The sequence below is a fragment of the Callospermophilus lateralis genome, chromosome 2 (genome assembly GCF_048772815.1).
Source record: "Callospermophilus lateralis isolate mCalLat2 chromosome 2, mCalLat2.hap1, whole genome shotgun sequence".
Classification (NCBI taxonomy): Eukaryota; Metazoa; Chordata; class Mammalia; order Rodentia; family Sciuridae; genus Callospermophilus; species Callospermophilus lateralis.
In genome coordinates this window covers 189825089-189846088 of record NC_135306.1, presented here as the reverse complement: position 1 = coordinate 189846088, position 21000 = coordinate 189825089, and the positions used below count along the sequence as shown (strand labels likewise).

The window sequence follows — 21000 nt, the reverse complement described above, 5'->3', positions numbered from 1 at the left end:
CACTGCTGGTGGAGCCACTGACCAATAAAAGAATGTTTGGAAACTCTGCTCAACAGATAAACTGGGGATCCACTTACACCTCCCTCCCACCTCACAGACATTCCTAACTATACAGCCCGAGTCCCTCCAGCCTGCCAAGACCCTCGCTTGTCTGCCTTTTCTGGCAGATCAAGGGGCCTGGGATAAGTACGTGCCATTTGACTATAGAGAAATGTTTATTTGCACACCTCCTCCTGCCTTCCAGAGTAAGAAAGTGCCTCATCCTAAGCCTGCTCAGATGCTACTTCTAGTCCATCTGTCCTGAAGTTAGCTGACTCCTCCTCCCACTTCAGCCCCTGACATGCTGCAGAAAGCTCATGTCATCCTGTCAACCTTCTCTGAGCGCGTACCATATCCTCCAGATGACTAGTCCTCATTGTGGGTAGAATCACAGATTCGTTACCATCACCCATACTCCCCATGAAAACATGGCCTTCAAAAAATCAATTGGCTAGGCTAGCCAGTTAGCTCATAAAGGGCAACCAATAATTCAGCTTCACATTGTTATAACTACTATCCTCTAATGATTTAAGGAACTGTTTAACTCACCTCAAAACCCTCGTGAGCCCCCCAAGGCTGTCCAGTGCCTGTGTGTGGACACTGCTGGCTGGTGGCCTGTGGGAGTGTTTCCCAGACACACTCTTCTCTGTTGCCCTTTCCTCCAAACCTGCTCACCTAACTACAGCACTCGCTGAGCTCGCAGCTCCAGCCTCATGTTTATCCTCAGGGAGCTGCACGACCACAGCTAAGGTCAAGAGGAAATTTAACTCTTTTCCTTGTCAGGAAGAATGTTCTTCTCCCTTAACAACCGAACTCCCCAGCGCAGTAAGGACCTGGGCCATGTATCCACCAGGCGACTGCAGCCTTTCTGACCCCAAACTTGAAGGTGCAGACTGTTGCTGCAACACCTTTCTCACCAAGATCCCACCCCACAATTCTGGATCAATTCAGAAACTCATTCTCTCTCTCATCCAGGGAGTACAAACCCGAGCTGAACACTGTTTCTTCTTCACTGAGCAGCAAAGAGGTTGACACTCCTATGAAGAATAGCAGCTCAGGGCATTTGGGACTTCTTGGAAAGACTCAAACACTGAAATGAGTCACCTAAAAGTGGATGGAGACCTCTGCTGGTGACAGCTGTCCATGCAGCTCCCTTAGGGCCTGCTTCCTCAGCCTCAGTTCATTCTGGCAATCACCTAGGAGCATTAAGCTATCAGCCTCGGGTGCCCCAAAAGGTTCATGCCTGTCTTACAAGACGGCCCAAATCTGTCCTTCCTTAAGAGAACTCCCTAAGATGCAGCAGTTTTTCAGAATCAGGTGGAGACTATTTTTTTACTTACTCCTGCCAAGGTCAAGTTAAACAGATGGAAGGAAAACAGAAGGCAAAATGACAAGCATAGTTTAGAAAGAGCATATTTTGTTACAGAACAAAAAGAACCTTCACTCTCTTTGCTGTAATCCCCTAAAGGTCCATAGGGAAAGGTCTCAGGACAAGCAGCACGGGAGATGCTGCGGAGCCTCATGGGAGGGAAATCACTGGGAGTGTGCCCTCAAAGGGGCTCATAGACCCTGACCCATCCTCTCTTTCTCTGCTTCCTGACTAGTGGAGTGACCACTCACTCCAAGTGCTTCTGCCATTGCCATCTACTGCCCTCATCAGAGGCCACACCAGGGGGCTGCCAGATCTTGGATCTGAACCTCCAAACTGTGAGCTAAATAAGCCCTTTCTCTTGATAAGGTAATTGCTCAGGCACTCCACTGCAGTGACACAAAGCTGACCAATGCACTCTCTGATCTTACAGGTGACACATTTTCAATAGTATAGTGGTTTTCAATTAAAGGAATTTTGTTCCCCTCACCCCAAGGGGGACTTCTGGCAATGTCTAGAGACATTTTTAGCTGTCACAGCTTGGGAGAGGGGAAGATGCTATTGATATCTAGAAGCACTTGAACCCAGTCATCCTTGATACCTAACTGGGAATTACTTCAACCAGATCATCTCACAGGTAGCTGTTATCAGTGCAGTCTAGGAATGTAGGGTTGGAAGGGAAAAGAGGTCAGTCTTGGATCACAGAACACTAGAGAAAGGGAAGCAAATCAACAGGGCACCAATGGAGAACTGTGGACAGTCAGCAGCACCAGGAAAGAGGGCCCGGGAAGCCCTCCTGTGTAAGATGGCATAGCGCAGGGTGTCTGCCACCAGAGAAGTAACTACCCCTTGTTAACAGAGGTATTTGGGGGAGAAGAGATGACTACTGAGCTGTTCATTGTCAGGGAGAGCAACGGTCTTGCTAAGACAGGAGTTTCATGGAGTTCTTAAATAGCTCCAAGGAACATGAGGGATAATTTAGCCAAGCCCTTCATTTCATAAATAAGAAAATGAGAGCCTAGCAGCATGGGTGACTTACCATGGTCATGCAATTAATAGGGACAGAGCCAGGGCTCCAGCCCAAGTCCTCTGACTCCAAGTGTGTCTCTTGGAACCCACAGAGCGTACAGCACCCTGTTTTTAATCATTGCATTCATTCCATCTCATCAGTTCATGACTGTGAGCCCACCACTAAAATGACCGGGGGCTGGCCACAGGCCCCTAGTTCCTGCAGAACAACTGTATTCGGTGAGCTGGTCTGAAAATCAATGACTCTTTCTCAACCAGAAGGACTGGTAGGGTGGTGGGGAAGAGAGGTAAATGTATAGGAACTGCTCAATTTTACCTCTCCAGTTTCTTCTTATGGAATATGATTCAGCATTTGATTCTATAATTAGTTTTGTTCATAAATACAGATGCCACAAAAACGTAACACAAGGAGTACAAACACCCTGATGCTTCTCCTCTACATCAGTTTTAAGAACCACAGGTTCAGAATAAAAATCTAGAGATCTCAAAAGTGATTTTATAATCCTAATGAGGTCAGTAGTTAAGCAACAGGGGAAAGCCCAAAAACTTAAAGTAAACATGAGCACACTGTGACACAGCCAGCAGGGAAGCTCATCGACTTCTGATTTGTTTTCCAATCCAATCATGCCAACATGTAGGCTGCGCACAGTGGCATCACCAGTAATCCAAGAGGCTTAGGAGGCTGAGGCAGGAGGACTGAGAGTTCAAACCAGCCTCAGCACCTTAGTAAGGCCCTAAGCAACTCAGTGAGATCCTACCTCTAAATAAAATACAAAATAGGTCTGGGGATGTGGCTCAATGCCCAAGTGTCTCTGAGTTCAATCCTTGGTATAAAAAAAAAAAAAAAAAAAAGCCAAAATGTTTCACAGATGAGGTTTCTGAGGCTCAGAGTAGGTAGATCCTTGCCCAAGAGCACACAGTTTGCATCCAGCAGAGCTGGCATTCAACACAGACAATCTAAAAACCTTCAGACTTAATTGCTGTGTGAAAGGAAGTTTGGTATTTCTGTACTTTGGATAAATGTCCCAGGGCCCATGTATAGAGGGCTTGACTCCCAGAGGTGGTACTAGGGGTGGTGGGACCTTTAAGAGGCAGATCCTAGTGAGAGGTCTCCAGGTTGTTGGGTGTACTATAAAAGGGACCTGGTCCCTTCCCCCCCACCCTCCCTCTCCGCACCTCCGGCTTCCCAGCCATCAAATGAGCAGATTTGTTCCACTACATTCTCCCTCCATGCTGTGTGGTCCTATGTAAAAGAATGGGAGATGAGACCAAAGCAACAAGAGTGGGAGCTGAGGGAGGGAGGAGTGGTCACCAACATCCAGGCCCAGGGGGGCAGGGCAGCCTGCCAACAGTGCAGCACTGCAACCCAGAGCCTCCTCAGGGCACAGCAGGTGACTATCCCCCTCACTCAGAAAGAAGCCTGGCCCCTTTTCTGGCCAGGGTAACTGCAGGCCCCCAAGGGAGTGGAGCCAAGCTGAACAAGGGGATGGGGGAGCCAAGCTGAACCCAAGGATGCGTGCCCAGAGCACTCCAGGCTCTTCTCCTGCCCGTCTCCTGCAGAGATGTGACAACAATAAAAAGGTTTTAAAAATATATTTTTAAAAAAGGAAACAGAGCTGGGGCTGTAGCTCAGTGGTACAGCGCCCACCTCGCACATGTGAGGCACTGGGTTCGATCCTCAGCACCACATAAAAATAAATATAGATATAAAAAAAAATAGATGTTTTTTTAAAAAAAGGAAACAGAAAAAAACAAATATATTACCAATTTGGGGATAGATTTTTAAATTTCTAATCCCAGAAAGATTTACTCCAAGAGAAGGAAAGACCAGGAGGATTCACCGGGCAGTCCAGAGGAGTCCTTGAGGCAGTCAGAGACGCCCAAGGAAAAGTCTGGAGAGAGAGGCGGAGAAGGGCGAATGCTCCACCAGGCAGAAGGGAGCATTGTCACCAAGGCCGCTGACCCAGGAAGCGAGGTCATGTCACAGCCACGCAGAAGCACTGCCTGGAGCGGCCAGACTCCCTGTCTCAGTCATGAGCAGCATCACCTGCTGTGACTGTGAACCTTCTTCCCTGAACCACAACAGGACAGTTACCATTTTGAACCTTACTTGACACAACTCGCCCGGCCCTGCTCTCCTATCATTTAGGTTTGGTGAGCTGACACAGGGAAGAGACAAACCCCACTCTGGCATTTGACTGCTGTCCCTGTGTCCAAGAACCGCGTCCAGCATGTCTTCCCCACCCTGCCACCTCCCCACGGGGCTGTTGGCTTTGGCCTCTCACCTGTCTCTGCATTTCCTCAATCTGTCTTTGTGGGATGCTCTGCAGAATGCTGTACACATCTGACATCTTTTCTTCGGGAACCACCACAGATGCTCTGGACACAACAGAGAAGCAGTGTGCACACATCACCCTCCGTGGAAAGCTCTCTTACAGAAAGTCTTGTTTCATTCTTGTTTCATTCATTGAGCAGAAACAACACCCGAGCCTGCTTCAGCCACATCCAGACAGGGAGGTCCTCTCCCCATCCCTCCTCCTGACCAGCCTTCTCCGGGGAGCTCTCAGCAGCTCTCATTCCTCCCTCCACCCCACCGTGGGCCCCGGTCACACTGGTATTCTCTCAGTCACTTCACACCACACTCTGCCCTACCACGGGGCTTGTGCATGTGAATCCCACCTCCCAGACACACTACTTTCCACTCTCCTTTGTGCTCCCTGCATTAACTGTATTGCCTTCCCCCTTAAGCTGTCTATGAAAATCCACTCACTTATTCAGCATTTATTTATAGAGGACCTACTATGTGCTGGACACTGGGAACACAATGGGACAAATCAGTCAAGGAAGGAGAGGTGGTAAGCAGGCCACGGGAATGCCAAGGGAAGAATGCTCCAGGCAGGACTAAGCAGGAAGTAGCACGTCAGTTATGTTCCCAGAACAGCAAGCAAGCAAGCCGCTACGGCCGGAGCAGAGTAAACAGGATGGAGAACACCAGGAGCCAAGGAGAGACGAGAGGGAGGTCACAGCCAAGCAAATAAGGACAGGGTACTGTCAGCAAAGCAAATAAGGACAGGGTACTGTCAAATGGAAACCCATCAGGAGGTGTTAAGCAAAGGCCTGGCAAGCGTGATTATGCTCCCACAGGACTGTGCGGTCCACAGTGTCAGAACAAACTACAGGAAGCAAGCTCAGGAGCAGGGAGCCCTCCAGGACCCCTGCAGAAGCTGGCAAGGTATGCGGACAGGGGAGAGCTGGTGAGAGAAAGGCGGGGCCATGCTCACAGATCAGTCACGGTGACAGGGGAAGGAAGGACTCCACGACCGCCTGCAGGACGTTGAGTAGAGTTTCGCTTGTGTAAATTAATTAAAATCTAACCCATTTCTGCCCACTGGGCTAGTCCATGAGGAGGGAAGCTGCCTGCTCCACTCACCAGCACGGCCCAAGCACCTGGTAGGTTGCCTAGCAGTAACTGTGTGATAAGCAATTATTAAACATGTCAACCATTTCTACTATACAGATGGGACAACTGAGGCTCAAAAAAGAGTAAACAATTTACTACAGTCACATGCTAGCCAGTAACAGAGTTGGTTATCTGACTTGAACCTGGGCCTTTCCACCACTTATGCATAATCACAACTACCCAAGCAGGTCTATTCTCATAGAAATGGGCGTTTATGCCCAGCTCAAATCATCAGCTCTGAGAAGCCCTCACTGACCCACCGCCAACAATGGCTACCTCCTTTTCACTTTTCTAGCATCCCGTCCTACCAGGGCTATGTCATGTCACAGTTTTGGTAATTGCTGGCATAGTTGTCTGTCTTCCACTACTAAAAACCATGAGCTTCTGGGAGCAAATGTTTGACCTTGCACATTCTGGAATCCATGTTCCTAACAATGCCTGGCAAATAAAAGGTGCTCAATAAATGTTTTCATAGGCAGTTAAATGCTAGAAGTAGCCCATCACTTGTCTACAATATAGTGAATAACCTCACATTCTTCCCTTTTCTGGGTTTTCACAGCCCCTGTGCGTACATCTGCCATGGCATTCATCACAGAAAGCTGGGCAGGTTGCACATCCTTCATACAAAAGTCCAAAATCTGAAAACTCTGGAGTGCCAACATGATGCCACAAGTAGAAAATTCCACACTGTGAAACTGTTTCATACACAAAATCATGTATGACATTTCCTTCAGGCCATAAGGTAGATTATAAAACATCAGTGAGCCAGGTGCAGTGGAGCACACCTGTGATCCCAGCAGCTCCGGAGGCTGAGGCAGGAGGATGGAAAGTTCAAAGCTACCCTCAGCAAAAAAGCAAGGCGCTAAGCAACTCAGTGAGCCCCTGTCTCTAAATCAAATACAAAATAGGGCTGGGGATGGGGCTCAGTGATCAAGTGCCCCTGAGCTCAATCCCCCATACCAAAACAAACAAACAAACAAAAAACTCAATGAATTTCATGTTTAGATCTGGGTCTCTTCCCCAAGATATCTTGTTATGTGTATGCCAGTGTACTAAAACCTGAAACACTTCGGGTGCCTAGCATTTTGGATAAGGAATGCTCAAGGGATATTCAACCTTAATCAATGGTTTGTCTTCCCACCCCACCCCACCCCCAGGTCCTTGTCTCCTCAGAAGCAGAAACTGTGTTATTCACAATAGGCTTTCAATAAATATGGGATGAATAACTAAAGGAATTAAATAGTGCTATTTAAATTGTTCAAATACCTATGGAGATGAGACTTGGATAAATATTAAAAAAGCCATGAAATAAAGACAGCAGTCAAGCATCTGAGGCAAGGGCAGGACTGAGAGGGACACATCTAAGGAATCAGTTTGCAACACAAATCACCAAAGTCTCAGGGAAATAAAGCTGAGAACAGTGGGCAAGTCCAGGAACAGCACAAGGCAGGATCCCGGTTGCACTTATCCCTGGGGATGTTTCTAAGTATACCCCCAGGCAGAGGCTCTCCAACACCTGCCAGTACATTGTACAAATTCAACAGAAATTCTGTAGCCATGGCAGTCTGTGGAGGCTACAAATCAGGTTAAGGGTGGTTTTAAAATTCAGAATCCCCAAGGATAGGCCCAGAAGTGGTGGCACACACCTGTAATCCCAGTGACTTGGGAGGCTGAGGCTAGAGAATCACAAGTTTGAGGCCATCCTGGGCAACTTAGCAAGACCCTATCTCAAATAGGGAGGATGTAGTTCATGGAAGAGAGATTGCTTAGCATGCATAAGGTCCTGGGCTCAACCCCCAGTGCCATAAAATAACAACAACAACAACTCCTCCTCTCAGGTGAGCCTACTCCCCTATCAGCTGAAACTACTGCTCTGGGCTAGAAGCTGGGAACTGCTTTGTGGAAAGGGCCAAATAGTAAATATTTCAAGTTTGGTAAGCTGCACAGTCTCTGTGCAATCACTCAAGTAACATGACAATAGTTTCAATCAAATTTTACTTACAGAAATAGCCATCCTGTAAATTTGGTCCAGAGGCCTCAGTCTATGAACTGCTCTAAGCCAATGTGCTAAGTCTCCAGATGGAAAATACAACAGAACAGACCAAAGGAATACAGGTGGGCCATCCCTTATTCAAAAAACTAGACCAGGTGCTTAACATTTTGAATGTTTTCAGATTTTAGAATATTTGCATACACAATGAGACATCTTGGGGACAGGACCCATGACTGAACAAGAAATTCATTTAGGCCTCATATACAACCTACATGCATGAACTGAAGGTAACTGCACAGTACACCTGCATTTTGACAGGGACCTATCATATGAAGTGGAATTTTCCACTGGTGGCATATGACAGTGCTCAGAAAATTTCCAATTTTGGAGCATATCTGATTTTGCATTTTCAGATTACGGATGCTCACCCTGTCGTTCTCCAGCCTAGGTACACATTACAGTCACCAAGGGGCTGTTGATTTCTACTGCTTGCAGACCCACCAGCTAAAGTTGATGAGACGGGAATACCCACCTCTTCCAGTCCAGAACTTCAGAGAAAGGCAGAACATAGGAGTCGGCAATGACTACGGGGACACAGCCAGCCTGCAGCACGTCACTCAATACGGCCTGGCCCAGCCGAGCACCACGAAGGACCACACAGAAAGTAGCCTCCTGCAAGAGCACAAGCAGAGAGTAGGGATTACCAACCAGCCTTGCCATCCCTCGCACCATGAGCCCCTTCAAGGTGTAAAACCAAGCGACACCGAGGCACCTAGATTCAGAAAAGACCAAGACCATAGTTCACACATATCCAACACTGACAAGCTTAACTGGCTGTGAACCTTCATGTTGCCACTCTGCAGTGTCATTTAAATGACATCTGAACTGGTGTTCTGCATGGGTTCAAAGCCAACCAAAGTCTTCCTCGGCACAGGCCACCTCATGGGCTCCTGCAGCCTAGCTTCCCTTAGCACTGGTGGGCTGCGTGAGCACGCCAGGGCCACTGCTGACACCGCTTACATCGCTTACCACACCCCTCTTGCCGGGGAACACAGGGCCCTCTAGAGGAGCCCCTAAAGGGAGAGATTGAATTGCCACTCATCTTCCTACTCCCGGGGCTTCTAGCAGTGTCTGCAAGCAGAAGACATTCAATTAGGAATGCAATGCCTTTGAAAAGACATGAAGACAGACCCATTTAGTCTAGAAACAATGAACCCAACGAAAGAAAGATGTCAAAAAAAAAAATCTCTTCTTCACTCCCTCCCTTAAATGCCTCCCCACTGTGGGAGTGCTTGGGAAAATGAGAGAGGAACAGAGGAAAGACAGCTGGGGACCAGAATAAGGAACGATTCCTTCCCGAACACTCAGTTTCTCCCAGGTTGTACCTCTTCAGAGAAAAAAAAAAATGTTGAAAAGTAAAACATCATCTAATCTCTAGAGAAAAGAAAAGTTCAGAAACGAAAGAAGGGAAGAAACTCAAAATCCCAAACCCCCCTGGGGAGAGAGGGAGATGGAGCAAGACCGCAGCACCTGGAGCTGCAGGTGGAAGGCTCGCCACCGGAGTGGCGCCCACATGTGGACACAAGTGTGATAACCACTTCTCCTGTCTAGACAAGGTTCCTAAACTACTCCTGTTCACATCACCACTGTTATCAGTCAGACATTCCAGAGGAAGAGGCCACGTTTCTTGAGAGAAAGTATTTTAACAATCTCAGCATGGGCCTGCTCTTGGGAGATTTAAAAAAAAAAAAAAAAATCACACTAGCTCCTTGATATTTCTCCTGAACAATTCTGAATTTTGAATATTTACATGAACGAGGCTCATATTCTCCTTCCCCAGCCCCTGTGCCCTTGGATGCTAAACACTCACCTCTAAGACACCCCTAAAGGGATGGTTTGCTTTGTCTGTGGAGGTACACACGACTGAAGTAAACACCAAAACCAAAATGAAAACAACCCCCAAAACCCTGCACTCCCAGGGAAAGCTGACTGCAGTCTTGTGGGCTAGTAGGGTCAGCAAAGCAAGTTGCCACCTTAAAGAAGGATGTCTCTAGATGGCCCAGGAGCACAGAGGTATGAGCAAACGCACCTGCCTGCTTTGTCCATGTGGCTTCCTGTACATCTACCAGATCTGCACTGGTGAAATACAGTGAGTATCTGAAAGGAGCCTGAACTCTCACAGACCAAGCTTCCTATGAACACAGTACACCAGACACCCCGGCACCTGGAGGTCTAAGTTCATGGCAAAGAGCAATACTCCATTTTCTTCTCCCTTTGGGTAATGTTCCTAGTTGCATGTGGAAAACAAACAACTTCTGTTTGCTAGGATCAGCTGCAGCCCCGGGAAGTGACCTCTCCTGAGCCCAACAGAGGTCATGAACGACACTCACCTGCAGCACCTGCGGGTAATCGAAGACCTGGTGCTTGTGGCAGCGCTTGCGGACAGAAAGGGCGCCCTCTGAAAGGTTGCTGCACTTATCCAGCACCAACACCGACCCTCCATGTTTGGCCTGCAGAGCGTCTAGGTCCTCTCTGTACTCGGGATGGACAGCCATCTGAGAGGACAGGAGGAAGTATCGCCGAGGACTACAAAGAGAAGAGAAGGTGACTGGAAACCTGCAGTTGGTATGTCAGTCAAGGTTAAACAAACTTTGATATTCAACTCACAGCAACAAGTGCTGGCTTACCAGTCTTGATATTCACTGATTTTTGTCTTTTGGAAATTATACTCTGTGGCATTACTGAATATTTAAAATATTACATACTGGAAGAAGATAAGGTATTATTTGTTCACATTCTGAAACAATATGTAATCATAAAAGTTTTACTTGGGAAAGTTCTCAGTGCTGTAAGGAAGTGCTCATTATATGCCAAGCCTAGACAGCACTCTATGAGTACATGCCTGGAACCCACGCTATGAATACATTTGTGTGCAGAGACACAGAAGCTGACTGACCGGTTATTTGGAAAGAACGTCAAAATGTTATCATTAGTTAAATCTGACTCTCGACTCTGAAAAGAAACTGAGAGTTGGCTGCATTCTTCAAACAGGGAGGCGGGGGATTCTACTCTATGGGCAGCACAGTGGAAGGGCATCCCTACACCAGGCAGAGGCTCCAAGGAAATAATCCCCAATGTTAAGGCCACAAGGACAGTAATGGAAGCTGAAAATTAGAAGCAGAAAAATCTATATTCCCAAAGCATGGGTGTCCAACGATGCCTAAAAGAAAATGGAGGGCAAAAAGGATTTCTAAGAGTCTAATGCTATGTAGATCTCCATAAGAGACAAAAATATGAACATAAAAGCCAGGCTCAGTGGCACACAACTGTTGTTCCAGCTAGTCAGGAGGCTGAGTCAGGAAGATCACTTGAAACCAGGAGCTCAAAGCCAGCCTGGGCAAAAGGTAGGACTGAACCTCAAATAAATAAATAACAGTGAACACAAAGTAAGTTAGTAAGTCTGAAGTCAAGGGAAAGATTTGGGGGAGAAGATGGAAAGTAATTACTTCCTGGAAGGTAGGTGGGCAGCCCAGACAGTGCCAAAGTCCGGGGCATGAAGGGGAACTACCAGAAATCACCACCAAAGAGAAGACACATATACAGCAGGTCCAAGAAGAAATGAAACACCGCGGGACCCGCAAGCAGCATCGCTTACATCTAGTCCAAACGGCTCAGGCCCAGAGAAACACCAGGGCTCTGCGTGTCATGGGCAGCACCATCAGGCAAGCCGGGATGACACCATGCTTCAGGAAGAACCAAAAGCCTGCGGGTTGTGAACTCATCTCCATTTTGCTTGCTTGCTTTTCTCCCCTTAATTTCTTATATTTATTTGGAGCCTCCAGCTGAGGAGAGCCTTACCATAGAAACCCACAGCCAAAGAAGAGACCCTCTCCAGGTGAGGAGGTCAGTTTCCTTCCTAGAGCATGAAGCTCCAGGGCAGGGGGCACCAAGTAATAGGTAAGGAAGGTGAACACCTGCCGACCAGGCAGAGCCACTAAATAAGCCCAGAGAGGGGCACGGCATCCTCCACAGCCAGCTCTGTGACCCCCCAGACTCTCTCTTTTGACAATTTCTTTGTTCAGCTGAACTAAGAGCAAAAGGGCATTTCCCACATTACAGTTAGGACAGAACAGGGACAGCAGATTTGCTAGAACTTCACTGTCTAGGAGAAATCAGCTATAGGCAGCCACTTAGGCTTAATGAAAATAAAATAAAATTTAAAATCCAGTTCCTCAGGCACTCTAGCTGTATTTCCAGTGCTCGACAGCCATGTGTGGCTGGTGGCGAACTGAAAACACAAATGCAGGCCATCTTTCTTCGCAGAAAGTTGTACTTGACAGAGCTGTCCTAGGTGGGCTGAGATCCAAAGGATGGAGGATAAGGTGGAGAGAAGAAAGCTCTGGAAGGCTCATCAGGGAGAAAGCTTGTGTTAGTTGTACAGACTGGTCCCTTTTCTGCATGGCAGGGATGGTGAAGCAGACAGCGCACCTGGAATGTTGAAGCCAGAGTGAGGCGGGAGCTTCTACTTACTGGAGACCAGTGCATGGCCTGGCACAGGGCATCAGAGCCCAAGAAGGGAGAGCAGGCCTTCTGCACTGGGGACTGGCAATGGGGTAGCTGTGGTGGCCACCCAGTGAGGGATGTGGTTAGGAGGGCAGGTGGGCAGCCCAGACAGTGCCAAAGCCTGGGCAGGCTGCAAAAGTGCCCAGGTGGCAGAAGGATGACAGCAATGGTAGCATCACTCCAGAGCTAGAACTGAGAAGCATGAGGAAGGTGGACCGGGGTGGGGGGACAGCAGTGAAGTGCAGCACAGGAGAGTCTGGGCAGGTGAGGAAGACTTGTGCAACGTGGAGCGGTGGCAGCAACGCCTGATTATGTACAAACATGGAAAGACACGGAAAGGTCCATCAGTCCCCATAAACTGAGGATGACGGGAGCCGGAGAAGGGAACAACCAATATGCAAACAGAGAAGACCAAAAGGCCTTGCAGTGCTGGACAGAACTGGCGGTGCCGACACGAATGCACGACTTTCAGATGCACAGACACAAAGATCCATCTACACAGATTCCGGAACACAGAGATGTCCATGTGCACTGCCCAAAGCAACTCTTGAGGAGACAGACGCAGAGTTAGATTTCACTGTTAAGAAACAAAGTTCCATTCCAGACGCTGTTACCAGGAGCACGGGATCCCCACTCCACCGGGCTCTGTCTCCCACATGGACGTACAAATGTGAACAAGAGGCTGACCGTGTTCCCCTGCTGCCCGCCTGCTGGCCCTCCCTGACCCGACAGGCAGCTTGAGGGGGTATGCTCATTTTGGTTTTAAGCAAATGAAATTTAAAGGTGGATTTGTTTTTCTTTCAAAGACTAAAATTACTAGCTACGCCTTTCATGTTTCCTCCCAGCAGCCTGATATCTAAATTTAAGTAAAATCATGCTGAGAACTTGAAGTTGCCCTCAATAGTAATGGAGGTAAACTCCCAATTTAGTTCCTTTTAGCAGGAAAATGACAAGAATTCCAGCTGGGGCCAACACAGCTGTGAGAAGAAGCTATCAATAGCAACAATCCTTGGCTTCCCATTGAAAAACTACTGGGAGAGATTTAAAATAAAAACAAAAACAGCCCTCCCTCCCCTCACCCCTCCTGAAGCCTCAGGAGGTGTGGGAATTCCCTCAGAAAGCAACTCTCACGTAGGGCAGCAAAGCCACCCTGCCCTGGCCCAGGTTCCTAGAAGATGTGTCTTTACCTCTGTGGTTGTCCTTTGTTTGGGAGACAGGGGTTCTCTATGAAAGCAGTGCCTCTGCTGCCAGACTGGACACAGGCCAGAGAGCAGAGCCCAGCCAGGCTGCTGAGACCCAGCCCTGGGCCACAGTGGAGGGTGGTGCCCATGAGCCCCCCCACACACACACACACAGCCCACCACTGACACTGCACTGGGTTCCTTACCCAGCGACTGAACCACAGAACTTTACACACTAACTGAAACCTTCAGTGATCTAGTTAAAGATCTTAAATTCAGTATATCTATACATATAAACTAGAGTTCAAATTACTAGGAAAATACCACCAATATAACAGTTTAAGTCTCTGACATTAATTATTTGAAAATGATCTTTATTGCTCCAAGTGGTCTGTTCTCCTTTTTGTTTTGACTAAATCTTCTCAGCGTTTTCTTCCCTGGATTAAATCTGGAGGGAATTAAGAGTTCTAAACCAATAGAACAGAGCTGGATTACAGCAGCAAACAGAATAAGCGGTCTCAAGAAAGCTGTACCTAAGGCAGGCCAGAGGCAGCCGAGCCCCCAACAGACCGATCCTCATGCCCACTGCCTCTCTGGGGTTTCTCAGCCGTACCACACCAACGCTGGCACTCACTTGCTCTGGGGGGATGGGGGGCTGTGCAAAAGAGCCAATGTCACAAGTCTAGTTTCTGTCCTTTGAAAGACTTGCTTCTAAGACTGGCACCTTGACCTGCTTCTGGGAACCTGGATTCGGGGAAGGTCCCCATCATCCTCTGAACTGGTGAGAGGCTCTCGACGAGCAAACCGTGCAAAGCAGATGGTTCGTGCTGACCACCTGCTTCCTGCTGGGGGTCTGAGTTTCACCCCTGCAGCAGAGAGCACCCACGCCACCAGCAGAGCTATGCACCGAGTTGCCAGGTCCCCTAACAAGTCATGGAAACGGGGGCCTCAGGGTCCCTTGGCATACACGCTCCTCAGTGGTGACAATCAAAACTGTCTATACACTGCCAAATGTCCCCTGGGGAACAAGCTAACTTCCTTCACCTTGTTGAGCCCAAGAGTTGGTTCAAATAGGCCTTCCATAAAGCTTCGCCATGAACTGAATTAAATAATTTCCAGAACTCCAGGAAAAAAAGGGAAAAAGGGTAATTTTTTTTTTGTTTAATCACATAACTAATTTAGTAAATGCTCACAGAAGCATCAGTCAGAGGAGTAACTTTTCTATTTACAATAGTTGTTCATATTCGTGCTATAAAAACATGCCAAATTAAGATCCCTGGCACAAGTCAGAAACTTGCAAGAGACCTTGACCAGGAAAATCTTAAAAAAGTAAAAAAGTTTTAGGACTCACATTTACCTTTTTCAAAACTAACTACAAAGCTACAGAGGGCCCCGGCTGCCCATGCAGACCACCCTTTCTCAACGTACAGAAATTAAGCTTCAAAACAGAGTACTGAACTGTATCAGTTTCTCTAGTCTACAAATCTATAAATTCCCCATAAGAATTATCTTAGTATTTTCATTTTGATGGCAATCAAAAATTTAGAATAGGCATATTTTTGCTCACATTTAATGATGGTTTAAATATTTCTACCAAAACTCATGTTGAAATTTAATCCCTACTGTGGAGTTAAGAACATGGGAACTTGATTTGACCATGGTATTTGGAGATGAGTTACCCTCTGGAGGGTATTTGGAGATGAGTTACCCTCTGGAGGGTAACTAGGTTCCTGAGGTCATCAGGGTGGGGCCCTAATCCAACGGGGCTGTGGCTTCCTGAGAAGTAGAGGAGAAGAGGCCTGAGCAGGGATGTTCTGTATTGCCACGCAGTGCCCTGCGCTACCCTGGGACTCAACAGTCCCCATGAGCAAGAAGAACCTGACCAGATGCAGCAGTCCAATGATGAATTTCCCAACCATCAAAACAATAAGTCATATAAAGTTTTATTCTTTATAAACTACTCTGTGTATGGTACTCAGTTATAGCAACAGAGAAACTGTTGTATTTAATGAGCCAATGAGAAGAGGGAAAAACTTAAAATGTAAATCATACAAAGCAATTATAGCAAAATGCAAATTTTAGTAGGATCTAGGTGATGGGTAACCATTATGTTCACACAAAAATGTTCAAAATTAAATGTTGTGAAAAATATGAATCACATATCACATATCAGATGAAGATAAATGATGTCACAATATATAACAATAAGTTATATAAAGGTAAGCTTCCTAGGGGTTCAAATAGAAAGCATGCAGTAAAAGGTACACTGACACTCGGCATACAAAGACACAGGCTTGCTAACCCCCATGAGACCACTGCCAATGCCATATTCACCTTAAAAGACGCAACTTCATTTCAAAGAAAAACTCATCTATTGCATTAAATTGTGTTAATGTGAATGCTATAAGTTTTGTAAATATGTTAATATTTAATTTGTAACTTTGTCTTAGTTTTATAGATGTATAAGCACAAGGAGTTTAGATTATTTTTTGTTTGTTCTTATTCAAGTTACAGTATAACAAAAATAATTAAAAAGCAAGAGACCTTGACCAGAAAAACCTTTAAAAAGTAAAAAAAGTTTAGGACTCACATTTACCTATTTCAAAACTAAATACAAAGCTACAGTAATCAAGCCAGTGTGGTAGTGGCATTAGAATTGACATATAGACCAAGAATCCAGAAATAAAGCATATATCTACATACAGTTGACTGTCAACAAGAATACCAAGACCATTCAATAAGAAAATACTCCTTTCAACAAGTGATGCTAAGATGACAAGATTATTTACAAGCAAAATAATGGAGTCAGACTCCTACCTCATACCACATACAAAAATTAACTTGAAAGAAATCACAACCATAAATGTAGAAGCTGAAAAATTAAAATTCTTAGAAGAAAATATAAGTGTAAATTTTTACAACCCTGGATCAGGCAAGTTTCCTAAACATTAATATTACACTAAAAGTATGAGCAGCAAAAGGAGAAATAAATAAGTGGGACTCCATCAAAGTAAGAACTTTTGTGCCTCAAAGGACACTATCAACAAAGTGAAAAGCAACCTACAGAATGGGAGAAAATATTTGCAAATCACAGATTCAATAAAGGTCTAGTGTCTAGAATATATAAAACTCTCAGAGCTCTATAAGATGACTACTGAATTTTAAAATTGGCAACTGAAGCTGGATGCAGCTTAGTGGTAGAATATGAATGCAGCTTAGCCCACATGAGGCTCTGGGTTCAATCCCCAGTACCACCAATACATATATATTAGGAGATATATACGGCAAATAATCTGAATAGATATTTCTCCAAAGCAGTTATATAAATATCCAATAAGCACATGAAAAGGTGCTTGACATTATTAATCATTAGGGAAATGCAAATCAAAACCGCAATGAGGTACTACTTCATATCCAGTAGGATGGCTAGAATCAATGCAGACAATAACAAGTGTTGGCACAGGTGTGGAAAACTGGAACCTTTATACACTGTCAACTGGATGTAAAATGGTACAGCCACCATGGGAAATGGTCCGGCAGTTCCTCAAAAAGTTAAAATGTTGAGTTACCACAAAGCCCAGCAATTCCACTCCTAAGTAAATATCTGACAGAACTGAAAACAGGTTTACCTAAAAACCCATATATAAATGTTCATAGCAACATTACTCATAATAGCTAAAAAGTGAAAATAACTCCAATTTCCATAAACTAATACAAAATGATACATCAAATGATAAAGAAAATGTGGTATATGTGTCTAAATGATGAAATACTATTCTGCCAAAAAAGAAATGACATGCTGATTCCATGTTACAATATGGATAAACCCTGAAAACTTTGTGATAAGAAAAGACAATATTGCATGTGATATTGTACACATCTAAAGAAAATATCCAGGGTAGTCAGACACACAGAGACAGAAGAGAAGAATGGTTATTCCTGGGGCAGGGATTAGAAGTGACTACAAGCAGGTATGGATTTTATTTTATTTTATTTCTGGAGTAATGAAAATGTTCTTAAATTAAATAGTAGTACTAACAGTTGCACAACTTTGTATGTATATTAAAAACCACTGAATTATAATTTTAAAACAATGAATTTATACTATACAAATTAACCTCAATTCAAAAATAATAAAAACAAATTACATCAACTGTAGGAGTCTATTTCAAGGAAAAAAAAAATTCAGGAAGATGATCTAAGACAAGTTCATGAACAACTCAGTCTCTCTTTGTACTTGCTGAAGGACAAGGAAAAAATGTCTCCAGCTGATCTGGGATTTGTGCACTAACTAAATAACAACATTTGCCCCCCCTAAGTTTTAGACTTTGGTTCCAGGTCCCCCAGTAAAACACACATGGAGGAGAGCTACTTTCTATCCCGAGAAGCTTTCTTGTACTTCTCAACCCATGAAGGTTGATAAGGGGAAACCTGGGATGCTCAGAGGATGGTTCTAATGCTTTCCAAGCAAACTATTCCCTTAAGACCCATTTCTACCACCAAGCATGAGTTTTGTGTTTGTTTTTTGCAGTACTGGGGATTGATCCCAACATGCCCTACCATTAAGCTCTACCTCCCCCCAGCTGCCATTTTTATTTTATTCTGAGATAGGGTCTTGGTAAATTGACTAGGCTGACCTCCGACTTATGATCCTTCTGCCTCAGCCTCTCAGACAGCTGGGATTACAGGTGTGTGCCATCACACTCAGCTTCTGTGAATGGGTTTTTAAATCTCACCTGGTATGATATCTTCAGGTTTGTAATTTCAGTCACCTTTGTATGTTGGCACTTAAAAAGGAGTTTTCATTCGCATTGTTTAAAGCTCACGGAGTTCTCATGATGCAATAACACAACATTTTTTTTTATTATTTATTTTTATGTGGTGCTGAGGATCGAACCCAGGGCCTCACATCTGCAGGCAAGTGCTCTACTACTGCTGAGCCACAACTGCAGCCCAATAACACAACATTTAAAGAGACTACAGCTAAAAAGTTAGACAAAGGCCCGCCACATCCCTGCTGTGGACCCTTCCACTGATTCCACATATTAAGTATGAGCCAGCTATACGTGCCAGACACACTGCAGCAGCTGAAACACAGGCCCAGCCTCTGTTCCACTGCACGGACACAATCCAAAGTCTTGAGAAGACAGGTTTTGAGCAAGTCAGATGCCAGAGCACACCAAGCACCTTCGAGAAGGGCTGGTTGCCATGGGAGCGTAATGCAGAGGAGCCATCCAGGTGAACAGAGTGCACCCACCTGGCCCGTGACCAGTGGTTTCGAGGTGAAACCTAAAGCACGAGCAGGACACCAGACTGATGAGGAAAAAGATTTCCAGGCAATTGAGTGTACTTGCAGCCCAGAAAAACTTGGGAGAGCAAAGCCCATACTAAGAACATAAAAGGAAAAAAATGTTCTCAGAGAAAAGGCTCGAGAAGGAGTGGTCAGATGGTAGAGAACCCTGACAGACACGCCAGGGAGGTGGCCCTGTCCTTCCAGGAGTGTGGGGCCAAGGACCAGGCCGCAGCGCAGCAAGCTGGAGTCAGGGATGCCAAACAGGGTCCATTCAGGAGCCCACAGGGCGGTGACAGCAGCCTGCTGTGGGCAGAGGGGAGGAGGGATAGAGAGCTCTGAGGCATGTTTTGGATACAAAGTCAAAGGACATGTTGTTATTTTGGATCAGTAAAGGGAAGGAAGGAGTTAGGGATGTGGCAGAGTCCTGGTTTGGGAAGCCTGGAAGACAGCCCGGGAGTTGACCGAGATAGTGAAAGACCAAGGATGGACAATCTTGGGGTGGCTGGGGCCGAGGGCACACTCAAGACTGTGACCTCAAAGCAATGCCGCGATTGCTGGGAAACCCCCAGGCTAAGCTGCAGTGTCCCCCAGACTCTGTGACGGCACACTGGATGTGCACAGGAGGCACTTACCCTGGTCCTTTCTCTGGAAGATCCACCTCAGCTGACAAGGGACTATAGACAGGAATGCTGACATCATAGCCTTGCCGGTAAGTCCACGTAGAAAAGCCACCGCCAGCCAACAATGCCCTGAAAGCAAGGTTCATCGAACAATGAGAAAGAAATAAGGCCTTCATTCGATAAGCTCTGTGACAGGGACAACAATGACTGAGTCTTAATGTTCAACAGCAGCTGACGTGACAGAGGCACAGCTCTCTAAGACACTGTGCTCAATGTTCCACACTCATGTCGCATCTCCTGGACTCCAGCTGCATCCTATTCCTGAATCACCAACTTTCCCCCAGGCCCAAAACTCTTTCTTACTTTCCATTTTTTAAAATACATCATACCCCAGGGGACACTATGAATAACCCCTCTGCCACCTCATTCAGGTTCTACTCCCCTCTCCCTCCCCAAAGTCCTACTTTATTCTTAAACACATTTACAGCAACAGGTCTGCTCAGGAAGACTAGCTGGGACATTTCCCACCCCTCTGCCTGGAATCGTGGGAGAAAATGGCAAGGAAAGCAGAGGTGGCTGGAAAGTCTCACGACTCATATCACATATACCCCAGCCTCTCCTCAGCCTTGGCCTGCATAGCACTTTCCTCTGTCATTTCAGAGCCACATGCCAATCATGTAGCCTCTGCCAGCTCACATTGTCCCTTCCAGCCACTCAGTCTTATTAACCCAATTCCCTGTTCAGGAAGCAGAATCCAGAATCAGGCCTTCAGTGCTTCTCCTGCAGTTGGCCTGCACTAGCTATTATTCTCCTTAATTAGAAAACAGTGACCACATTTTTTTAATTGAAACCAGCAAGTAGTACAATGACACTTCATCAGAGAAAGGAAACAGGTGTATATCACACCAACTTTTATTGTTATTCTGTCCCAGGGGCCCCAAACTCATCGAAATCACTTTCTGGGGCAGTTTTGCCAGTTGCACATACTACAGCGTCTAAGCCAAAATGTCTGAACCGAGAAACCACATTTTTTGCAATATTGATTGCTACCAATCCCTGCCCTGCCCTGATGACAACCTACATTCCCTTCTAACATGACCAGTTTAAATTCAAAGATTTTCAAACCACCCCTAGAAATCCCACTGTGTTTGTTTAAGCTTTATGAAACCAAGAACTGGTGAGTGAGGTAATGTGCAGGATAAAAACTTCTCCAGCTGCCAGTCTACTCTCTAAACTGTAATGACTACCCTGAGTACCAACATACGGTCTGATTTTTCCTGATTAGCATGCAGCCTCGAATCCATCCAACATGAACTTGGGTGGGTTCCATGGCCATGATGGCAAGCAGACTCCACGTGGCCATGGCCTCTGTGCAGAGAAGCAGACAGGGCTCCGAGAGACAGGCACCAGGTGGCCCAGGTAAGGCAGGGTGTGGGCGAATTGGCTGTGAGTG

At 46.0% G+C, this 21000-nt stretch overlaps 1 protein-coding gene across 1 annotated transcript in view; it reads right to left on the bottom strand.

Annotated features, from left to right (window-relative positions):
* The window catches only part of Ext2 (exostosin glycosyltransferase 2), a 143260-nt gene that overhangs the window by 107984 nt on the left and 14276 nt on the right, over nucleotides 1-21000 (bottom strand). Inside the window, exons 4-7 of the mRNA XM_076847075.1 lie at nucleotides 19560-19676; nucleotides 10281-10476; nucleotides 8423-8562; nucleotides 4723-4816 (exon numbers count right to left, since the gene is read on the bottom strand). Of these exons, the coding sequence (XP_076703190.1) occupies nucleotides 4723-4816; nucleotides 8423-8562; nucleotides 10281-10476; nucleotides 19560-19676 (547 nt within the window). The remainder of the gene's footprint in view (nucleotides 1-4722; nucleotides 4817-8422; nucleotides 8563-10280; nucleotides 10477-19559; nucleotides 19677-21000) is intronic.